Source organism: Patella vulgata, chromosome 9, assembly GCF_932274485.2.
Source record: "Patella vulgata chromosome 9, xgPatVulg1.2, whole genome shotgun sequence".
NCBI classification, from domain to species: Eukaryota; Metazoa; Mollusca; class Gastropoda; family Patellidae; genus Patella; species Patella vulgata.
Genome location: NC_065887.2, coordinates 9,839,812 through 9,858,935, shown reverse-complemented (window position 1 = coordinate 9,858,935; position 19,124 = coordinate 9,839,812). Strand labels below are relative to the sequence as shown.

Genomic DNA, 19,124 nt, shown 5'->3' with positions numbered 1-19,124 from the left:
GTAAGATATGTTACAAATCTAACCTATTAATATTTAAACTTTCCAGGTATATTACTCAAAAGTTGTTTGTTTTTGCAAAGGGAAAATGTGCGGAAGAAAGTCCAGATAATCCAATGAACCAGGAGGTTTTATTAAGTGGACATTTATTACTTATCTTCTTAAAGGTAATTAACTACATGATAATTATAACATGCATTGCTCGTTTAATGTCGGGAGTCAGGTCGGCTCGCTAACCCGGAGGTCATATGTTCAATCCCTGCATTGGCCGTGAAAGTTCATCGGGATTTTCCGGCGTGATTCTCCCTTGTCAGTGGTGCCAGGACAGAGGGTCTGGTAAGGGGTAATGTATAAACTGAGGTCCCGTGTACACATTGGTGTGTATATAAAAGATCCCTTAGCAGTGGGAATTCCATATAAGAGTAGGTTGGAGTGAAGCTGTCCACAAAATTTACCCGAATAGCAGACTATATGGTGTATGCCCGTCTTCATTAGCCCATTGGGAGCAGAACAGTTGGGAGGTTAAACGCCATTTCATTTCGTTGAAATTAACTAATTGTAATTTTGGGAATTTTGAAAATATGTATCCCTTGAAGACTAGAATATTGTGAAAGTCGTAATCTTTAAATAGCATTTAGCTATTGAATAAAATATAACACAACACAGTTCTATGGATAATAATCACTATATTGTATACACACGATGTTTCCACAAAATATCACTGGTTTTTATCAAGCATACAAATTTAGAAAAGAGGACAAATGTGAAAGCGTTATATATATGTATTGTGTTCTGCTGTTTTCTGAAAGTTCAATCGCTAAAAGAGGCATGTTAGTACTGAATTAATTAACCAACATAATGTTAGAGTTTCTCTTATTCTTGATGAGGGATCAGGAGGCCAGATTTTACCCTGGAGAAACTTTCAGGGATGTCTGAGTAACCATATCAATTTGTCCCTTACCCTCCTCCCACCTTGGTATTGAACTCCTGAAAAAGTAACCATAGGATTTTGTACCCCAACCCTTCTAACATCTATGAACTGTGTATTGAAAAAAAAGGGTGATTCAATCAAACATGGGCTTCTAATGTATTCAGTTTCATGATGAGATGTGAATTACAATATGTAATTTACTTATTAAATGATCCCATCTTCAATAGTCCAGTCGATGCAGAAAAGTAGCATGTTAAAAATTAGTTTCATTTCATTTATTAAATGGATATATTATTTGTTTAAAGGAGAGATTAGAAAGTTGGTTAATAGCAGCTAAAATAAATATAGATAAAATGGCTAGACATCAGGGTATGGCGTTTACACTTGATTTCAGTAAGTATATCTACAAATATTGTAACCAACTATTTAAACATACATTATGTAAAGACCAAGCAATACAATGCCACAGCCAACGTGCCCATATCAGTATTATGAGCACCCCATAAAGCCGAGTGAAGATTTAGATAAAGAGCTGGCAGTTCTCGCTATAATAGTTAAAGTCTAGATAATGAAAAGGGAGTATCTTGAAAATATCAGTCAAATTACTTCATTCTGCGCGACGACGTTGGGGCTGTTTGTAGATTGTCACAAGTTCAACATGTGATCCTTTATTAATTTATCGCCTGTCCACCCTCGTGGGTTTTCTCCGGGTCCTCTGGTTTACTCCCACTGCTAAAGACCGCTACACTCAAGCAAATTATTGAAATAAAATAGAACCAACCATATCAGGGATGTCACTAACTTTTCAAGTAACCGGAAATTTTGCTAAAGTCAGGGGCAGCAAATGTTTAGGGCCCCAGGCCTGAATCTGCGGGCAAACCGAAGGGTGGGGAGTGTGTTATGGCGTTAGGTGCGTTTCGGGTCAATATTTTAAATGACAGAAAGTTTTTTTTAAAACATTTTGTGAAAATATAAATAAAAAATCTATCCAAAAAACTTTAATAATCCAAATAAGTGCTTTTCAGTCATATCTGAGTAAAGTCTTAAGATAAGCCTTATTATAGAATTGCATGTCTACCAATTTTAAAACTGAAATCCGTGAATATTAGTTTAGGCTTTGCTAAAACTTATAAAATCGTAACAACTTGAAAAATATATAAAATATTTTTAATCTTCATGATACCAGATAAAAGGCAGGCTGCATTTATTCGGAATTAGCAAATTTCAGTCTGCAAAACCGATAAATCCCGTTTTCTAATTATGGGTGTAATCGCGTGAATGGAAATCCCTGGAAACGTGACATCAGAGTTTTATTTTCCCGCAAGGGCCTCCCACATAAACAGTATAGCACTTATATTTCTATAACTTTTGAGACCGACTATTTTTGTATCTTGAGATCGATATTAAAGCATTATAATACAACCGCTAGTAATATATTTAAACGAAAAAGTAATCTAAAATCGCAGATTGAAAGGCCGCTAAATTTCAGTCAATCACTCAATGCCAATGGCTTCCGATTTCACGCTCAAGTCACGTAGCATGAAACGTTTTCTTTCTGTTCACGGGAGAACTGTCAAAATCGTATAGACGTTTACTACTAGCCATGAGGAAAAATGACAGTAAGGGAACGGACCTTGTACAGTCAGTACAGGTCTTTATTTTATTAGGTACGCTCATGAACTCTGCTATTACTCCTCCTTGATTACAATATACTTTTATTAACCCACAAGCATACTACTGGAATAAGAAGTTTCCGGTCAAATTCAGCCAATCATGAGGTCAATTTATACAACGGAAGTAAGGGGGTTACCTCCCTTTTTGAAAGTAAAACTAGCATTGGCATAATTATGAACATTTACCGTGAGAAATAGCCTTCTGTGCCGGAGATTGGGAGAAAGGTCGTAATTCTTTGAGTATCAACGAAAAAACTGGTTAGTTGATACGTCTGTGTGCTTTGCGTTTAGGAATTAAATTAGTTTCAATTAATATAATGCCAAATTATTTTATTAAAATTAAATTGCTGATCTTCTTTAGCTGAAAAGTAGCCGGAAATTGGCCTAATGTAAACGGCGAAATTTGCCGGTTGCCGGCTTCTAATGACATCCATGAACCATATGTTAGTCCCGAAATGACCTGGTTTGTATCAAGTAGATGTTAAAACCCCATCTCTCTCTCTCTCTCTCTCTCTCTCTCTCCTTTAGGGGATCACATGGTTAAGTGGGTAGGACGCTGGCTCGCTAGCCTGGAGGTCGGGTGTTCGATCCCTGCATTGGCCGAGAAAGTTCATCCAGATTTTCCGGCGTGGTTTCCCCTTGTCAGTGATGCAGGACGGAGGGCCTGACAAGGACAGCTGTCTAGTCATTCAGATGGGACGAAAAACCGAGGTCCCGTGTACAAATTGGCGTGCACATTAAAGATCCCTTGGCAGTTGGAATTCGATATAAGAGTAGGCTGTAGCGCCGCTGCCCGTGCAAAATTTCCCTTATAGCACACTGCATGACATATGCTCGTCTTCATTAGCCCAGTTTAGGAGCAAAACAGTAGGACGTTAAACCCCATTTCATTTTATTTCACCTCTCTCCTTTATTAATTTAGTGGCTGTTGCTACAAGTTATTTGTATTTTTTTTTAATATTTTAGGGAAATTTTTAACAGCTATAAATAGAGTGAGTGATATTACAAATTCCATGAATTATTTCCTGGCTACAGGTAATCTACGATCAGCGTCTGGTTTAAATCTCATGCAGGTAAAACTATCAATTAATTTCTACTTGTGTCCATTAGTTTGTGTCGCGTGGATGTTAAACCCCATTTTTTGATTTTTTCTACTTTGGTAGCAATGTCTTTCATTACTGTGAAACGTTTGTTTAAAGTTCACCTGAAAAGGTTGAAATTTTTTTAAATATTGCAAGTAATTATGTCAACATATCCTTTCCATAAGTATAACACGATCCCGAATGTCAATATTACCTGCAATAGGTAAATTTCAACGTTAGTAATTTCCGCCATTCTCCATGGGTAGTAGGAACTTTTCGTCAATAAACAATCTGTGACGTCATTTTAGTCCTTCTCCTCATACTCTAATCTATGTTTCGATGAGCAAAAGGGCTAAAATGACGTCACAAATTGTTTATTGGCGAAAAGTTCCGGTGTTGGCCAAGAAAAAGCTTTAGATTTTTCCAGCGTGGTTTCCCCATGTCAGTGGTGCAGGATGGAGGCCCTGACAAGGATAGCTGTCTAGTTGTTTGGATGGGACGTAAAAGAACCCTTGGCAGTTGGAATTCAATATAAGAGTAGGCTGTAGCGCTGCTATCTGGGAAAAATTTACCTTATAGCACACTGTATGGCTTTGAACTGCCTTCATTAGCCTTGTCAAAGCAGAATCGTAGTAAACCCCATTTCATTTCATTTCTCTCACTGCTAAAGATCCCTGAAATATCGATATACCATACTTCAGTCCTAAAATGATCTAGTGGACATTAAATCCCACCTCATTTTTTCTTGTAGCAAGCTGGTTTAAGTGTTGTTGCCGACAAACTGAATTCTTTCAGATATATTTCACATTTCCGCTGTGTTCATCGTGGTGCTTTCTTCACGGAAATGAGAACCACTACAGTGCGAAAACTTCGACCTGAAGCATGGGGTAAGCATTGCTTTGCATGGAATGCTGCAAGAACCATATATTCTAGTACCAAGCAATTACACGAATCGTTATGATAGGCTGTCAAAGAAATGCCAACTTCCAGTTGTTGGGTGGAGATACAGACAAGCTCCTTGAAAAACAATCACCACATACCTGGATAAATCTGTCTATAACTCAGACATGTGTGTAATGACAACTTTGTGCTATACTTTCGGGGTGGGGGTGGCGCGGGTTTGCAGGTTATTTCTGCATTTTAATTACCACCTTGTGAAGTTTACAAATGGCATCTCAATAGCTACTTCTCTTAAAAAGTTATGTATCTTTAACCACTATAAACTATTTTGGCAATTGTTTTCAAACGGCTTAATATTTTTAGCTGAAACTGTTAGACAAAGGATATAGATTATGACTGTACAGTTTGCTGTTTGCTTTGCCTATATAGTTAAAGAACAAATATTTTTATCCAAGACCCACTAAAAACTGGGACTTGTTTGAAAGGTGATAAATAGATTTCTCATAAAAAATATATTAATAGTTTTAGAAATATATATCTAAAATTTCATTTTAGCTTTCAAAATTAAGAATATATCTATTTTGAATTTTCTAGGTTTTTTGTGCCCAGTACATACACCTGATGGTACACCATGTGGTTTGATGAATCATCTTGCAGCCCAGTGTTCAGTAGGTTCCTTTAAAACATTTCAATCTACAGCAGTGTCTTCATTGTTGAGAATTTGTGTGATTTATTCAAAAACACAGCACCACGCTATAGAGATACAGAGCTAATCATGTGAAGGAGGACTAGCTAGATTGGTGGTTTAAAACACAGCACCAGAATCTAGAGCAGTAGTTCTCAACCCTTTTTAGGCAACGGCACACCTTGAACATATAAAAAAAAATAGCGACACACTAGCTGGCTAAATATATATGAAAAATATTTAAATTTTACAAAATAAAAACATGGCAAGTGATAGGCGGCATACAACCACAGAAACAGACTAGTCATAGAAACATAGAATGACTCAAACTAAATAAAACATGGCAAGTCATAGACGGCATACAATCACAGTTACAGACACAGACTAGTTACAGATACATAGAATGACTCAAACTAAATAAAGTTAAACACAACTATGAACGTATCAGTAGACACCAGTGAATACTCAATTGGGATCAAATGGCTTTTCGCATTTTCTTAGTGTGCCAGTGGTTGAGAATCACTGATCTAGAGCTAATGACTAGATTAAAGATCAAAAGTGGATTGGGATGTATTACCATATTTCAAAACGATTATAATAATGCCAGCTGTAGAATTTTTAATAGAAAGGGTTTTTAGTTATCCTCCTATCACCGCCTTTTTAGACGAAATTAAAACCAATGAAAGCAAAACCAATCGACTTAAAACCTCAGTGAAATGGCTTTTTGACATAGAAACACAATGTCCCATGCCATGCATTATTCTGGAGGAAGACAGAAAACACATGGCAAATAACTGAAGTGTTAATTTATCAAACAATACAATTAAACCATATGTTAGTCCTATATGACCTAGTTTGTATCTAGTGGAAGTTAACTCTCTCTCTGTCTCTCTCTCTCTTTATAATAAGCGCAGGAGGACAGCAATACACACCAACAAAACCGCTTGGACAAACCTGCGGACAAGACACAAACCACGCACATTACTTGTTTTGAAATTATTTTTTTTTGTCCATTTCAGATAGTAAATTCTCCCTGTGATACAAGTAATATGACTAATTTGTTAGCTAAACTTGGAGTTATTGCCCTTGGATCATCATCGTTATTTTTATCTGGACCAGATTTCTATAGAGTGATATTCGATGGTAAAATGATGGGATATATACATGATGATAAGGTGGAAGATTTAACTAATACTCTTAGAATGTTAAAAGTTACACAACAAGAAAAGGTAAGTTTATAATCGAAAAATTAAATTAAACCCTGAGTGGACTTGAAGAAAGAGAAATTCCTGTAATACCAGGATTTCGAGAATGTGTAACACACAACCACTACCTGTCATTGTGTTCATGGGGCAATCCCAGACTATTAATAGAATTGGGTTTCAGTATGCAAATCAGATAATACTAATATGTGAGAAACAGATTATTCAGGTATCTGTGAGTTTCAAATTAACAGGGGGGTTGGGTGCACGAATGGTTAACGCGCGTGCGTTGTATCAGACAGTCATTGAGTCAAGTGATAAGGACAAGGGGTTGCCTGTCCAACCTCGTGGTTTTTTTTCCGGAAACCTCACACTGCTAAAGATCCCTACGCACAATTGAATTATGGAAATAAAATTAAACCATATGTTAGTCCCAGAATGACCTAGTTTGTGTTGAGTTTACGTTAAACTCTTTGATTCCCTAAAATATGTCTAATGGTTTAGCTTGTGAATGACAAGGATTAGGGTCACCTGTCCAACTACATATTTGGTAAGGTCGTTCAAATATTGAAAAACTGTGGAAAGTTCAACATTGGGCAAAATTTGGTCTAACATGTTCACTTTAATTAGATTATAATAAAATCTATCATCATTTCAAGTGATCAATCCAATTTCTATGTCTCACTCTCCACTTGAACAAAATTCTTTTCTACAATTGTCCAAAAATAACACAAATCCCTATTTTGTTATAATTTTAGGTTCCATCTGTGTTAGAGATTTGCTTTGTACCAAAATCCAAATATGCTAGTCAGTTTCCTGGTTTATATTTATTTTCTACCCTTGCTAGAATGATTCGTCCAGTAATAAACTTAGCTCACGACAAGCCAGAGATGATCGGAACATTTGAACAGGTTTATTTAAACATCTGTGTCACTTCAGAAGAAGCACATGAAGGGGTAAGCAGAAACATGGAGAGTTGTTTAATTACATAGGCATGTATTTGCGTGCATTTTCACCGGCAAAAAAAGACAACGTTCTAATGCATATGTGATGGGAATGTTCTAATGCAAATGTAATGGGAACGTTTCCATGTATTCTGCCAAAAGGCATATGAAAATGCATACATGAAGAATAGGATTGAGTCTGTTCCATAATCCCGTTCAGATATCCTGTTTAAACAAAAAGTAAAAAAATTTTCATTTTATATTCTTATGACCGTATGTAAATTTTTGATATAAAAATATAATCTTGTTCTAACAAACTGTTAATGGGCCAATCCGGATAATATTTTGGAGAAAAAAACTGCTTAATTTTGTGTTAAAATACCTTAAAATCCTCTACCTTCGGGCCGAACAACTAAATCAGTATATGTGATAGTGTTTTCAAAGAGCTTAAACCCGCCAGTCTTCATCTGGAAATAGAGACCGGTGTCCCAAGCTGTATTATGCGGTGTCTGGATAAAAGCAGATTTTTATTTTATAAAAATAATTTGTAGGTGACATTTACCTTTCGTTATCAAGTACAGCACATGGGTCATTTACTGTATAGACATCTCAAGGAATGGGAATCGATTGTCAGGTCACCCAACGAAAAAATTGACCCGAGATCTTAAAAAGTGTTATGTGTTCGTATAAGCAGTTTTGGTGTTTACGTCCAAACGACTCAATATTTCGAGCTGAAATTTTGAGACAAAGTAAATACACCATTCCTCTATATTTTAGCGCTTAAATTTTATACATACTTAGAATTTTATTTTTGAGACTCGGTTCAAATCGGGATAGTCCCTTTAAGATAATTTTATATAAGTGTTATGTCTAATTGGAGATTCAATTTACTAATAAGAACAAATGATTTAATATTTTTTGGTGTTTAAAAAGATATTATAAAGTAGAAAAAAACGCAATTAGTGTGCTAGATAATTCTTCAAAATGAATTTAAGAAATATTTTAAATGAGACTTTATTTTCTATTTTAGATGACAACCCATGAAGAGATATGTGAACACAGTATGTTAAGTGTGATTGCCTCCCTTACACCATATTCTGATTTTAACCAAAGTCCTCGAAACATGTATCAGTGTCAGGTATACAGCTTTAATTTACTTAATATATTCTCTGATGCATTCAAGTGATAAGGCTGACAAGGAAAATGGGCTGCGGTAGTCGTGGGGTAGGGCTGACAAGGATATTGGGCACTATTTAATCTTATGTTATGTTGTAAAAGTTATACAGTAATAAACCATAGTCCACTATACTGATTTAGTTATAGAATGCACTGCAAAGTTTTGAATGGTATATTGTTGGTTCATTGACATAATTGTATTTTTGTATTTTTAAGATGGGAAAACAGACACTAGGAACACCATTACATTCCTACAGATATCGTGCTGATAATAAATTATATCGACTACAGACACCCCAATCACCAATAGTGCGACCAGTAGCTTATGATGATTATAATATGGATGAATATCCTATAGGAACTAATGCTGTGGTAGCTGTTATATCCTACACGGTTAGTAAAACATACACCCTCTTTAGTACCACAGGGTTTTCCCCGGGTTCTCCGGTTTCCTCCCATTGCTGAAGACACCTATGTGCAAATGAATTATTGACATAAAATTAAACCATGTTAGTATGTACATCCTCTTTAGTACCGCTGGGTTTTCCCAGGGTCCTCCGGTTTCCTTCCATTGCTAAAGACACCTATGCGCATGTGAATTATTGACATTAAATTGAACCATGTTAGTCCCAAAATACCCTAATTTGTGCTGGATTTAGATGAAGAGAGAGTCTCTCTGAGAGACCCTAGTCTATTCCACTTGTGAAGTCCCTCCCATCCTGAACATTCATGACTAGAGGAAAATGAAAGTGTGATTTAAATAAAACTGAGCAAAGCCGAGAACTATGACAGATGTTTAAGACTATAGTGTGTGTATATGACAGTGTCCAAACGATTATACAACTTGACCAAAGGCCTCCTTCATCTCGAGGCCCCAGGCTTTATCTTGCCAAGCGTATTGGTAAATGCAGCACTGATCTGCTTGAGTAACTTTTACTTGCCCCCTTTCATTCTCTTCAATGTTAACATTTGTCACATAATTTTATATCAGATTGTTTTCTAATCATTCATCATCTCATTTTTTCAGGGCTACGACATGGAAGATGCTATGGTCATTAACAAAGGTTCTTTTGAAAGAGGTTTTGGACACGGCACTGTCTATAAAACTGAGGTATTGATATTGTTTTTTAGAAATGAAATGGAGTTTAATGTCATATTTTACTGTACCAAGGAGGCTAATGACTACAGACATATGACATGCAGTGTGCTATGAGGAAAATTTCGACTGGCTGGAAACTTTTTAGCCAATGTGGGGATGAAACACAGGACCTCCTGGTTAGTGAGCAAATGCCATACTCACAGAAGATGTTGTTAATTAACTTTTAAAGTAAAATCATTGTAAAATTGAACACTGAAGAATTTATTAATATTTGAAAAGGTATTGGAGCATTCCAAAGACCAAATGGCATATTGAATATATGCCTTTCTTTCGTTGTTCATTTCTAGTTGGTCTTATTTTTCAGATTGTAGATTTACAGACTATTTGTCAGGAATCTGGACAAAGCATATCTCTTATTTTTGGTAGGTAAATCACTTCTGAATTTTTTTCCCCAACTAAATGTAATGACAAACTAATCGAGTTCCAGAAATTTGGTCTGTTACTTCAATTATATGCATGGTTATAGGTATAATTATCTAAGTACAGTTAACAATGAATGAGGGATAGTAGTATACAGTATGCTAAATGTAGGTTTTGGGGTAAAGTTTTATACCTACATTTTATTTTTTTCTGTATGAATGTAATTTTTTGTACTCCCAAAAAGAACCTAATTATAATGTTAAACATCTTTTATTTGTAGGCAACAAAGATATAGAAAATAATGGTTTGGATATTGATGGACTACCAAATGTTGGTAGATTTTTGAAAAAAGGTGCTGCTTATTACAGGTAAATTGCTGGTAATATTGATCTCTCTCTCTCCCTCTCTCTCTCTCTCTCTCTCTCTCTCTCTCAAAATAGTAAAAAGTTAAGACTTATGAATGAAATGTTATCTTTTTTTTATAGTTATATAAACTTACAGACTGGTGAAAGTAAAGTTGTTATTTATAAGAATGATGAATCAGCTTATGTTGAACAGATTAAACTGCTAGGGGATGACAATGGTAATACTGAATTACAGAGGGTAGCAATTGTACTCCGTATACCGGTATGTACCAATTATTTTTCACCAAATGCTTGAACTTTACCAAACAGATGATCCCAATATTTTGGGGGGTAGTTTTGTACTAAAAGTCTTATGTAAAAATAAATATTATAAAATTCTCCCAGATTAATTGAAAGTCAATTTATAAATCATTGAGGGTGAGTTTGTTATGGGTAGATGGTCATCTTGAGTTACTGTTTAATACCGACTTTTTGTTCTAATGTTGTTCCTTATTTTTTAACAGAGAAATCCAGTCATAGGAGATAAATTTTCTAGTAGACATGGTCAGAAAGGTATTTGTAGGTAAGTCATATTCTAAGATTTCCATTCTGATCGACTTATTTGAGACAAATATTGGTACGGGTGTTATTCTTTTGATGTTTTTATATAGCACAACTTTCAAAAATTTGTTTTGTTGATATTAACAGTATGATGTGGCCGGTAGAAGATATGCCATTTACAGAAACGGGGATGGCTCCAGATATTATCTTTAATCCTCATGGTTTCCCATCTAGAATGACAATAGGTAAGTTTGTATATTCTTTGAATGGAAGAGGGAGGGAAATTGGGTTTAACGTCCACTCAACACAAACTAGGTCATTTTGGGAGAAAACCAACGATGTTGGACAGACGATCCTACTCCTTGTCACATACAAGTATGGAATCGAAACCACGCCACTAGACTCAATGGCAGACCTTATGGTGCAACATGCACGCTTTAACCATTCGGTCACCCCCTCCCCCTTTCTTTGAATGGCATTTAGTAATTGGAACATAATCAAATAAATCGCTATTTATGGATAACATGTGTTGATATGCTTGATAACAACTTGTGAAATAAACCATAGTAATTGTTATCGATAAATAGTGTTTTATTTGAATAGGTTTGCTTCGATGTCAGTTTGGTATTACAGAATTGATACCAAAGATTCCGCTGATATATTTAGGGTCTGCAAGATTACCTGGAAGTTCCGTGGTGTTTGGGTGGAACAAATAAATGAAAATATATCTTGATAGTAGATACATGACGAAAATATGTCGGGGTCTGTAGTACTAGTACAAGGATGGTCTAGATTCTAAAGTACCTTTGTGTTTGGATGGGACAAACAAATGAAAAATATCTTGACAGTTGATACATGAAAGAAATACATGGAATTTAATCAATTCTGTTACACAAATAATTAATTGACATATTTTAAATGAAACAAGTTCAAATGAATCTGCGGTAATAATAGTAATGTAAACATTTGTATAGCTCTATTCCACACTGTCTGTGTGCTCATAGCGTATGAAAGGAGTTGAATTCTCTACAATTCAAGCAGTATTTAAAAAACAATACCAATACGTTGTAACAGATAAGAGAGAGAAAAATGGGGTTAACATCCACTCAACCAAAACTAGGTCATTTCGGGACTAACACATGGTTCAATTTTATTTCAACAATTCGCTTGTGCGTAGGGGTCTTTAGCAGTGGGAGGAAACAAGAAGACCCGGAGAAAACCCATGAGGTTGTACAGGCGACCCGAAACCAAACCAGTTGACAGACCTTATGATACAGCGCGCACATGCTAACCATTCCGCCATCCAGCCCCCCTGTAACAGATAAGTCTGCTGTGACGATTTGAAAGTTGATAAGGATGAAGACTGTAAGTAATTTATCAGAAACGTTTTGTTATTTACACCTATAGGTATGATGATAGAAAGTATGGCAGGAAAATCTGGAGCATCACATGGTTTATGTCACGATGCCACGCCCTTCACATTCTCTGAGGATAAACCTGCAATAGATCATTTTGGTCAGATGTTAACAGAAGGTAATTAGGCCAAACCTGTTTAATTTTCTGTTTTTCTTGGGTCTTGGTAAATAAAATGCCACTTGAATCACAAAAAAAGATGTTTTGATTAAAATTTCAATACTTAAAAATTTGGAACTAAAAGATTTTGAACAGTGCAACCAAGTACTTCTGGTTTTTACATTAGTCTTTTTACTGGAGAGACAAACAATTTTAACATGTGTTCCTGAAGAATAGAAAATAAAATTTGTGTGGCTTTATTTTCATCATTTACATACCAGGGTTCTTAATCCATATTGAAACGAACCGGCCAGAATTGGGTCAATTAAGGTCCCCGTAGAAAATGGGTTAATTATAAGCTTCCATTCCCTTTAATATAACTAGACTTCAACAAAAATAATTCTTGGAAATTTCTTAAATTCACTATCTCATTATCAGATGCTGATATTTAAGAATAACACAATTTTAAGAATGGTACATGTAGCTTGCTATAGATGCTGATTTTAAGAATGTCAGATCACCATCTTAATGAGATACTGAATTTAAGAATCGCAGTGATGATCATTATAATAGCAGCTCTGACTAGTAACTAGATTTTAAGCATAGTTACCATATTCCGATTTTACAAATGGCCACTCAAAACTAGACCTAATCAGATACTAATGGGTAAGACGCTGGCCTGGAGGTCGGGTGTTAGATCCCTGCATTGGCCGAGAAAGTTCATTCAGATTTTCCGGTGTGGTTCCCCCTTGTCAGTGATGCAGGACGGAGGGCCTGACAAGTCCAGCTGTCTAGTCGTTCTGACGGGACGAAAAACCAAGGTCCCGTGTACACATTGATTGGCGTGCACGTAAAAGACCCCTTGATAGTTGGAATTCGATATAAGAGTAGGCTGTAGTGCTGCTGTCCGGGCAAAATTTCCCTCATAGCACACTGTATGGCGTATGCCCGTCTTCATTAGCCCAGTTCGGAGCAGAATAGTAGGACGTTAAAATTTCATTTCATTTAAGAATGTAACATATTTTTTCTCAATATTTTTTAGCTGGATATAATTATTATGGTACAGAGTGTCTATATTCTGGTATTGATGGTAGAGAATTAGAAGTGGAAATATTTATTGGTATTGTTTATTATCAGCGACTCCGTCACATGGTGTCCGATAAATTCCAGGTAGAGTTTGGGTAACAAAATTAGAAACTTGCAGATTCGATTGCAATTATTTAATTTTGTTATATGGTAATATGAATGGGGGCCTGCTGTATATATATGATTCACTATATTTTAATGTGCTAAAGAAGATGGGCATGCACCATACAGTCTGCTATGAGGGCAATTTTGCCTGAACTGCTGCACTACGGCCTACTCTTGTGTTGAATCTCAACTGCCAGGGGATCTTTTACATGCATGCACATGTGTACACAGGACCTCAGTTTTTTTTTATCCCATCCAAACAACTAGATAGCTGTCCTTGTCAGGTCCCCTCCCCCCGTTCTTCACCACTGACAAGGGCAAACCAATCCAGAAAATCCTGATGTCTTTCTCGGCCAACACTGGTAGCAAACTTTCGACCTCCAGGCTAGCAAGCCAGCGGGGGATCACGTGGCTAAGTGGGCAAGACGCTGGCTCGCTAGCCTGGAGGTCGGGTGTTCAATCCCTTCATTGGCCGAGATAGTTCATCCAGATTTTCCGGCGTGGTTCTCCCTTGTCAGTGATGCAGGACGGAGGGGCTGACAAGGAAAGCTGTCTAGTCGTTCGGATGGAACGAAAAACCGAGGTCCCGTGTACACATTGGCGTGCACGTAAAAGATCCCTTGGCAGTTGGAATTCAATATAAGAGTAGGCCGTAGTGCCGCTGTCCAGGCAAAATTTCCCTCATAGCACACTGTATGGCGTATGCTCGTCTTCATTAGCCCAGTTCGGAGCAAAATAGTAGGACGTTAAACCCCATTTCATTTCATTTAATTTCTAGCAAGCCAGCGTCTTACTCTTTTATCCACCATGGCTCCCGAAAATATTCAAGACATAAATGTTAGATCTCTTAATTCCTTCTGATATATTTCATTTTATCAAATACAAACTACTTTTTCTTAACTGAAACATCTACTCCAATGTTTAATCATGGTGTTGTTCGTTTCTATAGGTACGATCAACAGGTCCAGTGGATGTACTGACCCATCAACCTGTTAAAGGCCGTAAAAAAGCTGGAGGTGTCCGATTTGGAGAAATGGAAAGAGATGCATTGATAGCTCATGGAACTCCTTTTCTGCTTCATGATCGACTTTTTAACTGTTCAGACAAATCATATGTAAGTTACTAAAAGCAGCATTATTCATTTGGAAGATCAGCCAACTAAATTTTGTCTCATTGATACACGGGGTTGGATGGCTGGATGGTTAGCATGTGTGCACGCTGTATCATAAGGTCTGTCATTGATTCAATTGGCGTTGTTTCGATTCCCAGGTTGTACGTGACAAGGAGTAGGGTCCCTACATGCAAGTGAATTATTGAAATAAAATTGAACCATATGTTAGTCCCGAAATGATCGAATGGATGTTAAACCCCATTTCTCTCTCTATCTCTCATTGGTACATTTGATTTTGTTTCTTGACTCACAGATTGTACTAGTATTATTGTGTATTTGCCGAGGAAAGTTTGTCAGGAATTTCGGGCGTAGTTTCTCCTTGTCAGTGTTCCAGGACGGAGGGCTTGTCAAGGAACAGTGTGGATGGAACAAAAAAAAAACCAGGCTGTAGCACCGCTGTCTGGGCAAAATTTCCCTCATAGTATGCAGCATGCCCATTTTCATGATTTTGGTGGTACTGAACAGTAGGGAGTTAAACCCCCATTTCATTTTATTGTGGAGCCAAGGTGGCTAATAAGTGGGTAAGACGCTGGCTCGCTAGCCTGGAGGTCGCGTGTTCAATCCCTGCATTGGCCGAGAAAGTTCATCAGGATTTTCTGAGGTGGTTTCCCCTTGTCAGTGGTGCAGGACGGAGGGCCTGACAAGGACAGTTGTCTAGTCGTTTAGATGAACAAAAAACTGATGTCCCGTGTATACATTGGAGTGCACATAAAAGATCCCTTGGCCGTTGGAAATCGATATAAAAGTAGGCCATAGTGCCGCTGCCCAGGCAAAATTTCCCTCATAGCACCTTGCCTGGCGTATGCCAGTCTTTATTAGCCCCGTCGGAGCAGAACAGTAGGATGTTAAACCCTATTTCATTTCATTTCAGTTTATTTCAAATTAAACCTGGATATTTCTATTTATTATATCTGGGACTTTTTTATTTTTTTAGGCAAGAATGTGCACAGACTGTCACAGTCTACTGTCTCCTGTTTTAGAAAAACCGAAACAAGTTTATGGAACTGTTTATAATAATCAAAATAAATGGACGTGTTCTCTTTGTAAAAAAACAGAAAGTATTCAAGTTATTGCCGTACCCTATGTCTTTCAAGTTTTAGTAGCTGAGATGGCTTCTATGGGACTCAAAGTGGTTTTAGATGTTAAATGATCTTCAGTGTATATAGGATTACTTTAATTTAGTGCTTCAATGTGAAATGACCTCTCTGAGCTGTTTGGTATTTTTCGAGGAATCCATGGTGAATTAAAATATCATGGATAGATACAGAAACTCTTTATGGAAACAGAAATAATAATTTAGTAAATATAGCAAATATGTACTAAAGCCATATCATTTGTTTTCTTTGGGAACATCTATTAAAAAATTTGCTACAGTGTTTTGTGTAGAAAGGATTACTTTAATTTAGTTGTGTAATGTGAAATGATTTCTGAGTATTTTCCGACAAATGCATGGTGATTTAAAATTGCATAGATTACTACAAAAAATTGTTACAGAAACAGAAATCATAATTTATTAAATCATAACAAAAATAATCTAAGGACATATCATATTTGTTCATTGCAAATATTTATTGGATTAATTGCTTCACGATTTCTTTAGGGGCAAAAAAAGCTTTAAAATTTTACGCAAAACATCATTCACCAGACTCCAGTGGCTATTTATGAATACACTAATAATAAACCTAACCACATGAATATTTCGGCAGTTAGAATTCGATATAAGATCAGACTGTAGCGCCGCTGTCCGGGCAAAATTTACCTCATAGCATACTGTATAGCGTATGTCCATCTTCATTAGTCCAGTCGGAACAGAACAGTAGGACGTTAAACCCAATTTCATTTTATATTCATTTCACTGCAACAACAGAACTAGTAATTGTCTACAGGAAACCCTCAAATCACTCAAACAATCACCTTTTATCAGTTCGGGGGACTTGAACAATCTGGTCGCATTGATGATGTCACTAACACATTATTAAGTAAAGGAGCTGATAAATATTGAACAGTTGCTCCTAGAAATTTTCAAAAACTTGATTCAGGTAAATTGTTTCCATGGCATTTAGTAATTGGAATATACAGATCACAATTCTATGAGCTTGATAAAGTCCAGTCGAAAGTCATTCAGTAATAAGCAGTAGTTGTATTCCATAGAATATATTGATTCAAGTAGCAGTCATAATAATCTATTTGTGGACCGTTTCCTTGAATAAATTTATTTGTAATTAGTAACATTATAATTTGAATAAATATAGAAATTTTCTCGATTCATTTATGTTTATGTAAATAAAAGATAAAATAACTACTATCCATTTGGTCTCTATTTCTGCTGTTTATGCAAACAAGTCAAATGTAAATTGATATTAAAATAATTATTGGAGCATACCTAAATCACATGCACTTGAAGGGATTAAAATAAAATTTCTTACTACTGCTTGACTATATATTACTATAGTCAAGCAGTAGTAAGAAATTTTATTTTAATCCCTTCAAGTGCCTGTGACCTAAATATAACATTACTAATTCTAATGATACAAGTAGATGTTATGATGTATAAGAGTTCTAATATTTTTTACCAGAAATTGGAACCCTATGTCTCGTACTTTAGGTGGTTTAGTGGTCTTATCCCAATTCAGTAGACCATTAGGTCTGTCATCTATTCAAAGGCCTGGTGTTGTATTCGGATCCTTGGATCCAGGGGTGTTACACATTTATATGTGGGTGAAAATAAAAATCAACCATTCTCCATGTTAGAATTCCAATCTCTATCTTTATTACTTTAAAAGGCAGAAGAACTACAACATAAGGGAGACAACTTGTGTCTGCTTAAACATAAGGTTTCAGACCACAATGATATAGAATATACCACAATATGACATCCCCCCCGCGTTAAAACAAAATTCCATAGGAATTTTTGAAAAGAAGAGATATAAATGGAAAAACATTCACACACTATCACACAAAAATAAGAAAAGCTTAAATATACATGAGAATAAAAATGAGGGATGATACGATATGATACCAAAAATGAGAAAGTAGTAAAACAAGAACAATATTGAATGTTAATTAAAACAAAACAAATTATGAAAATTACATGTCATCTATAATATACATAGAAATCCTACGATAACTCCATTTTGAAATGTTCTCTATAAAACAAACTTGATTGAGAAGTATTGCTCCAACCTAATACTATATTATCTCTTTAACATACAAGTGTATATCAAATTATCCAACTATCAGATACATATAAACAATAATGATCTAATTTTAACTATGAAGAGTCTCATCATAATATAGGAGTGTATGATAAATAGCAAAAATAGGTTTACCTTCAATACAAGCTTAAACACATTGTGTAAGGAACAATTCTAAAAATATTTACTTTGATATTTACGGAGATTACCAGTTACTTGAAGAGTATTTTCATTAATTAACTCATGAGCAATATTACAAAACTCAACATTATGATCTATATTAATCCATTCACAACTTTGTTGTTTTGGGCTAAATTTGACAAGCAATTGAAATTTACCAAATTTAAATCTTGCTCTTTTGATTTCAATAAAATTGTCATCATTCACAACTTCTGTTAAGTAGTTGAGTTGTTCTTCCATTTGAGGAGGTGATAACATAGATAAAGAGGCAATAGTTTGATTAGGTATACATCTATTAATATCAACAGAAGTAGTAAATCTATCATAAGTAATAAACTTATTATTAAATTCAGGTAAATTATAACCATTTTCATCTGTAAACTGATACTAACTATCCTTAGTATTCAATACAGGTGAATCATTGCTAGATACAGATTTACCTAATTGTTTACGTAATTGGTCAATATGTGTTAATCTCTTTACTGGCTCATTAGTTCTTATGAAACAAGGTTTAAGCCGATTAATGGAATAGACATCAGGCAAAACTCTACCATCTAATGTTGCTAAAATGTAATGTGTGCGATCCAAAATCTGGTGGACAATCAAAGGTCCGCACCATTCAGCTTTGATTTTCTTTGACTTAGAGGTTAAAGCTGATGAGGAAGGTTTCAGAACATAAACAAACTGTCCTAATCCATAAACTGGATTTGTACTTAGACTGTGTGAGATACTAACATTTTGACTTAATTGTTTGCGTTTTTGCAAATCTAAAATAGTAGAAGACATAGAATCAAACTTTTGTTTCAAATGTGACAAATAATCCGAATAGGATTTACAAAGACTCTTGTCAAAGTTCCAGTTG

The 19,124-nt window shown here is 35.7% G+C and overlaps 1 protein-coding gene across 1 annotated transcript in view; it reads left to right on the top strand.

The window, feature by feature from the left end:
- LOC126807649 (DNA-directed RNA polymerase I subunit RPA2) overlaps nucleotides 1–17,195 on the top strand; it is a 28,166-nt gene extending 10,971 nt beyond the window's left edge. The window contains exons 13-31 of the mRNA XM_050532391.2: nucleotides 47–164; nucleotides 1,234–1,321; nucleotides 3,568–3,674; nucleotides 4,435–4,570; nucleotides 5,178–5,251; nucleotides 6,288–6,497; nucleotides 7,229–7,426; nucleotides 8,445–8,552; nucleotides 8,807–8,983; nucleotides 9,618–9,701; nucleotides 10,054–10,111; nucleotides 10,390–10,477; nucleotides 10,595–10,736; nucleotides 10,978–11,036; nucleotides 11,162–11,259; nucleotides 12,422–12,547; nucleotides 13,569–13,696; nucleotides 14,667–14,831; nucleotides 15,823–17,195. Of these exons, the coding sequence (XP_050388348.1) occupies nucleotides 47–164; nucleotides 1,234–1,321; nucleotides 3,568–3,674; nucleotides 4,435–4,570; nucleotides 5,178–5,251; nucleotides 6,288–6,497; nucleotides 7,229–7,426; nucleotides 8,445–8,552; nucleotides 8,807–8,983; nucleotides 9,618–9,701; nucleotides 10,054–10,111; nucleotides 10,390–10,477; nucleotides 10,595–10,736; nucleotides 10,978–11,036; nucleotides 11,162–11,259; nucleotides 12,422–12,547; nucleotides 13,569–13,696; nucleotides 14,667–14,831; nucleotides 15,823–16,038 (2,380 nt within the window). The 3' untranslated portion in view covers nucleotides 16,039–17,195. The remainder of the gene's footprint in view (nucleotides 1–46; nucleotides 165–1,233; nucleotides 1,322–3,567; nucleotides 3,675–4,434; nucleotides 4,571–5,177; nucleotides 5,252–6,287; nucleotides 6,498–7,228; nucleotides 7,427–8,444; nucleotides 8,553–8,806; nucleotides 8,984–9,617; nucleotides 9,702–10,053; nucleotides 10,112–10,389; nucleotides 10,478–10,594; nucleotides 10,737–10,977; nucleotides 11,037–11,161; nucleotides 11,260–12,421; nucleotides 12,548–13,568; nucleotides 13,697–14,666; nucleotides 14,832–15,822) is intronic.
- Nucleotides 17,196–19,124: the final 1,929 nt, after the last annotated feature.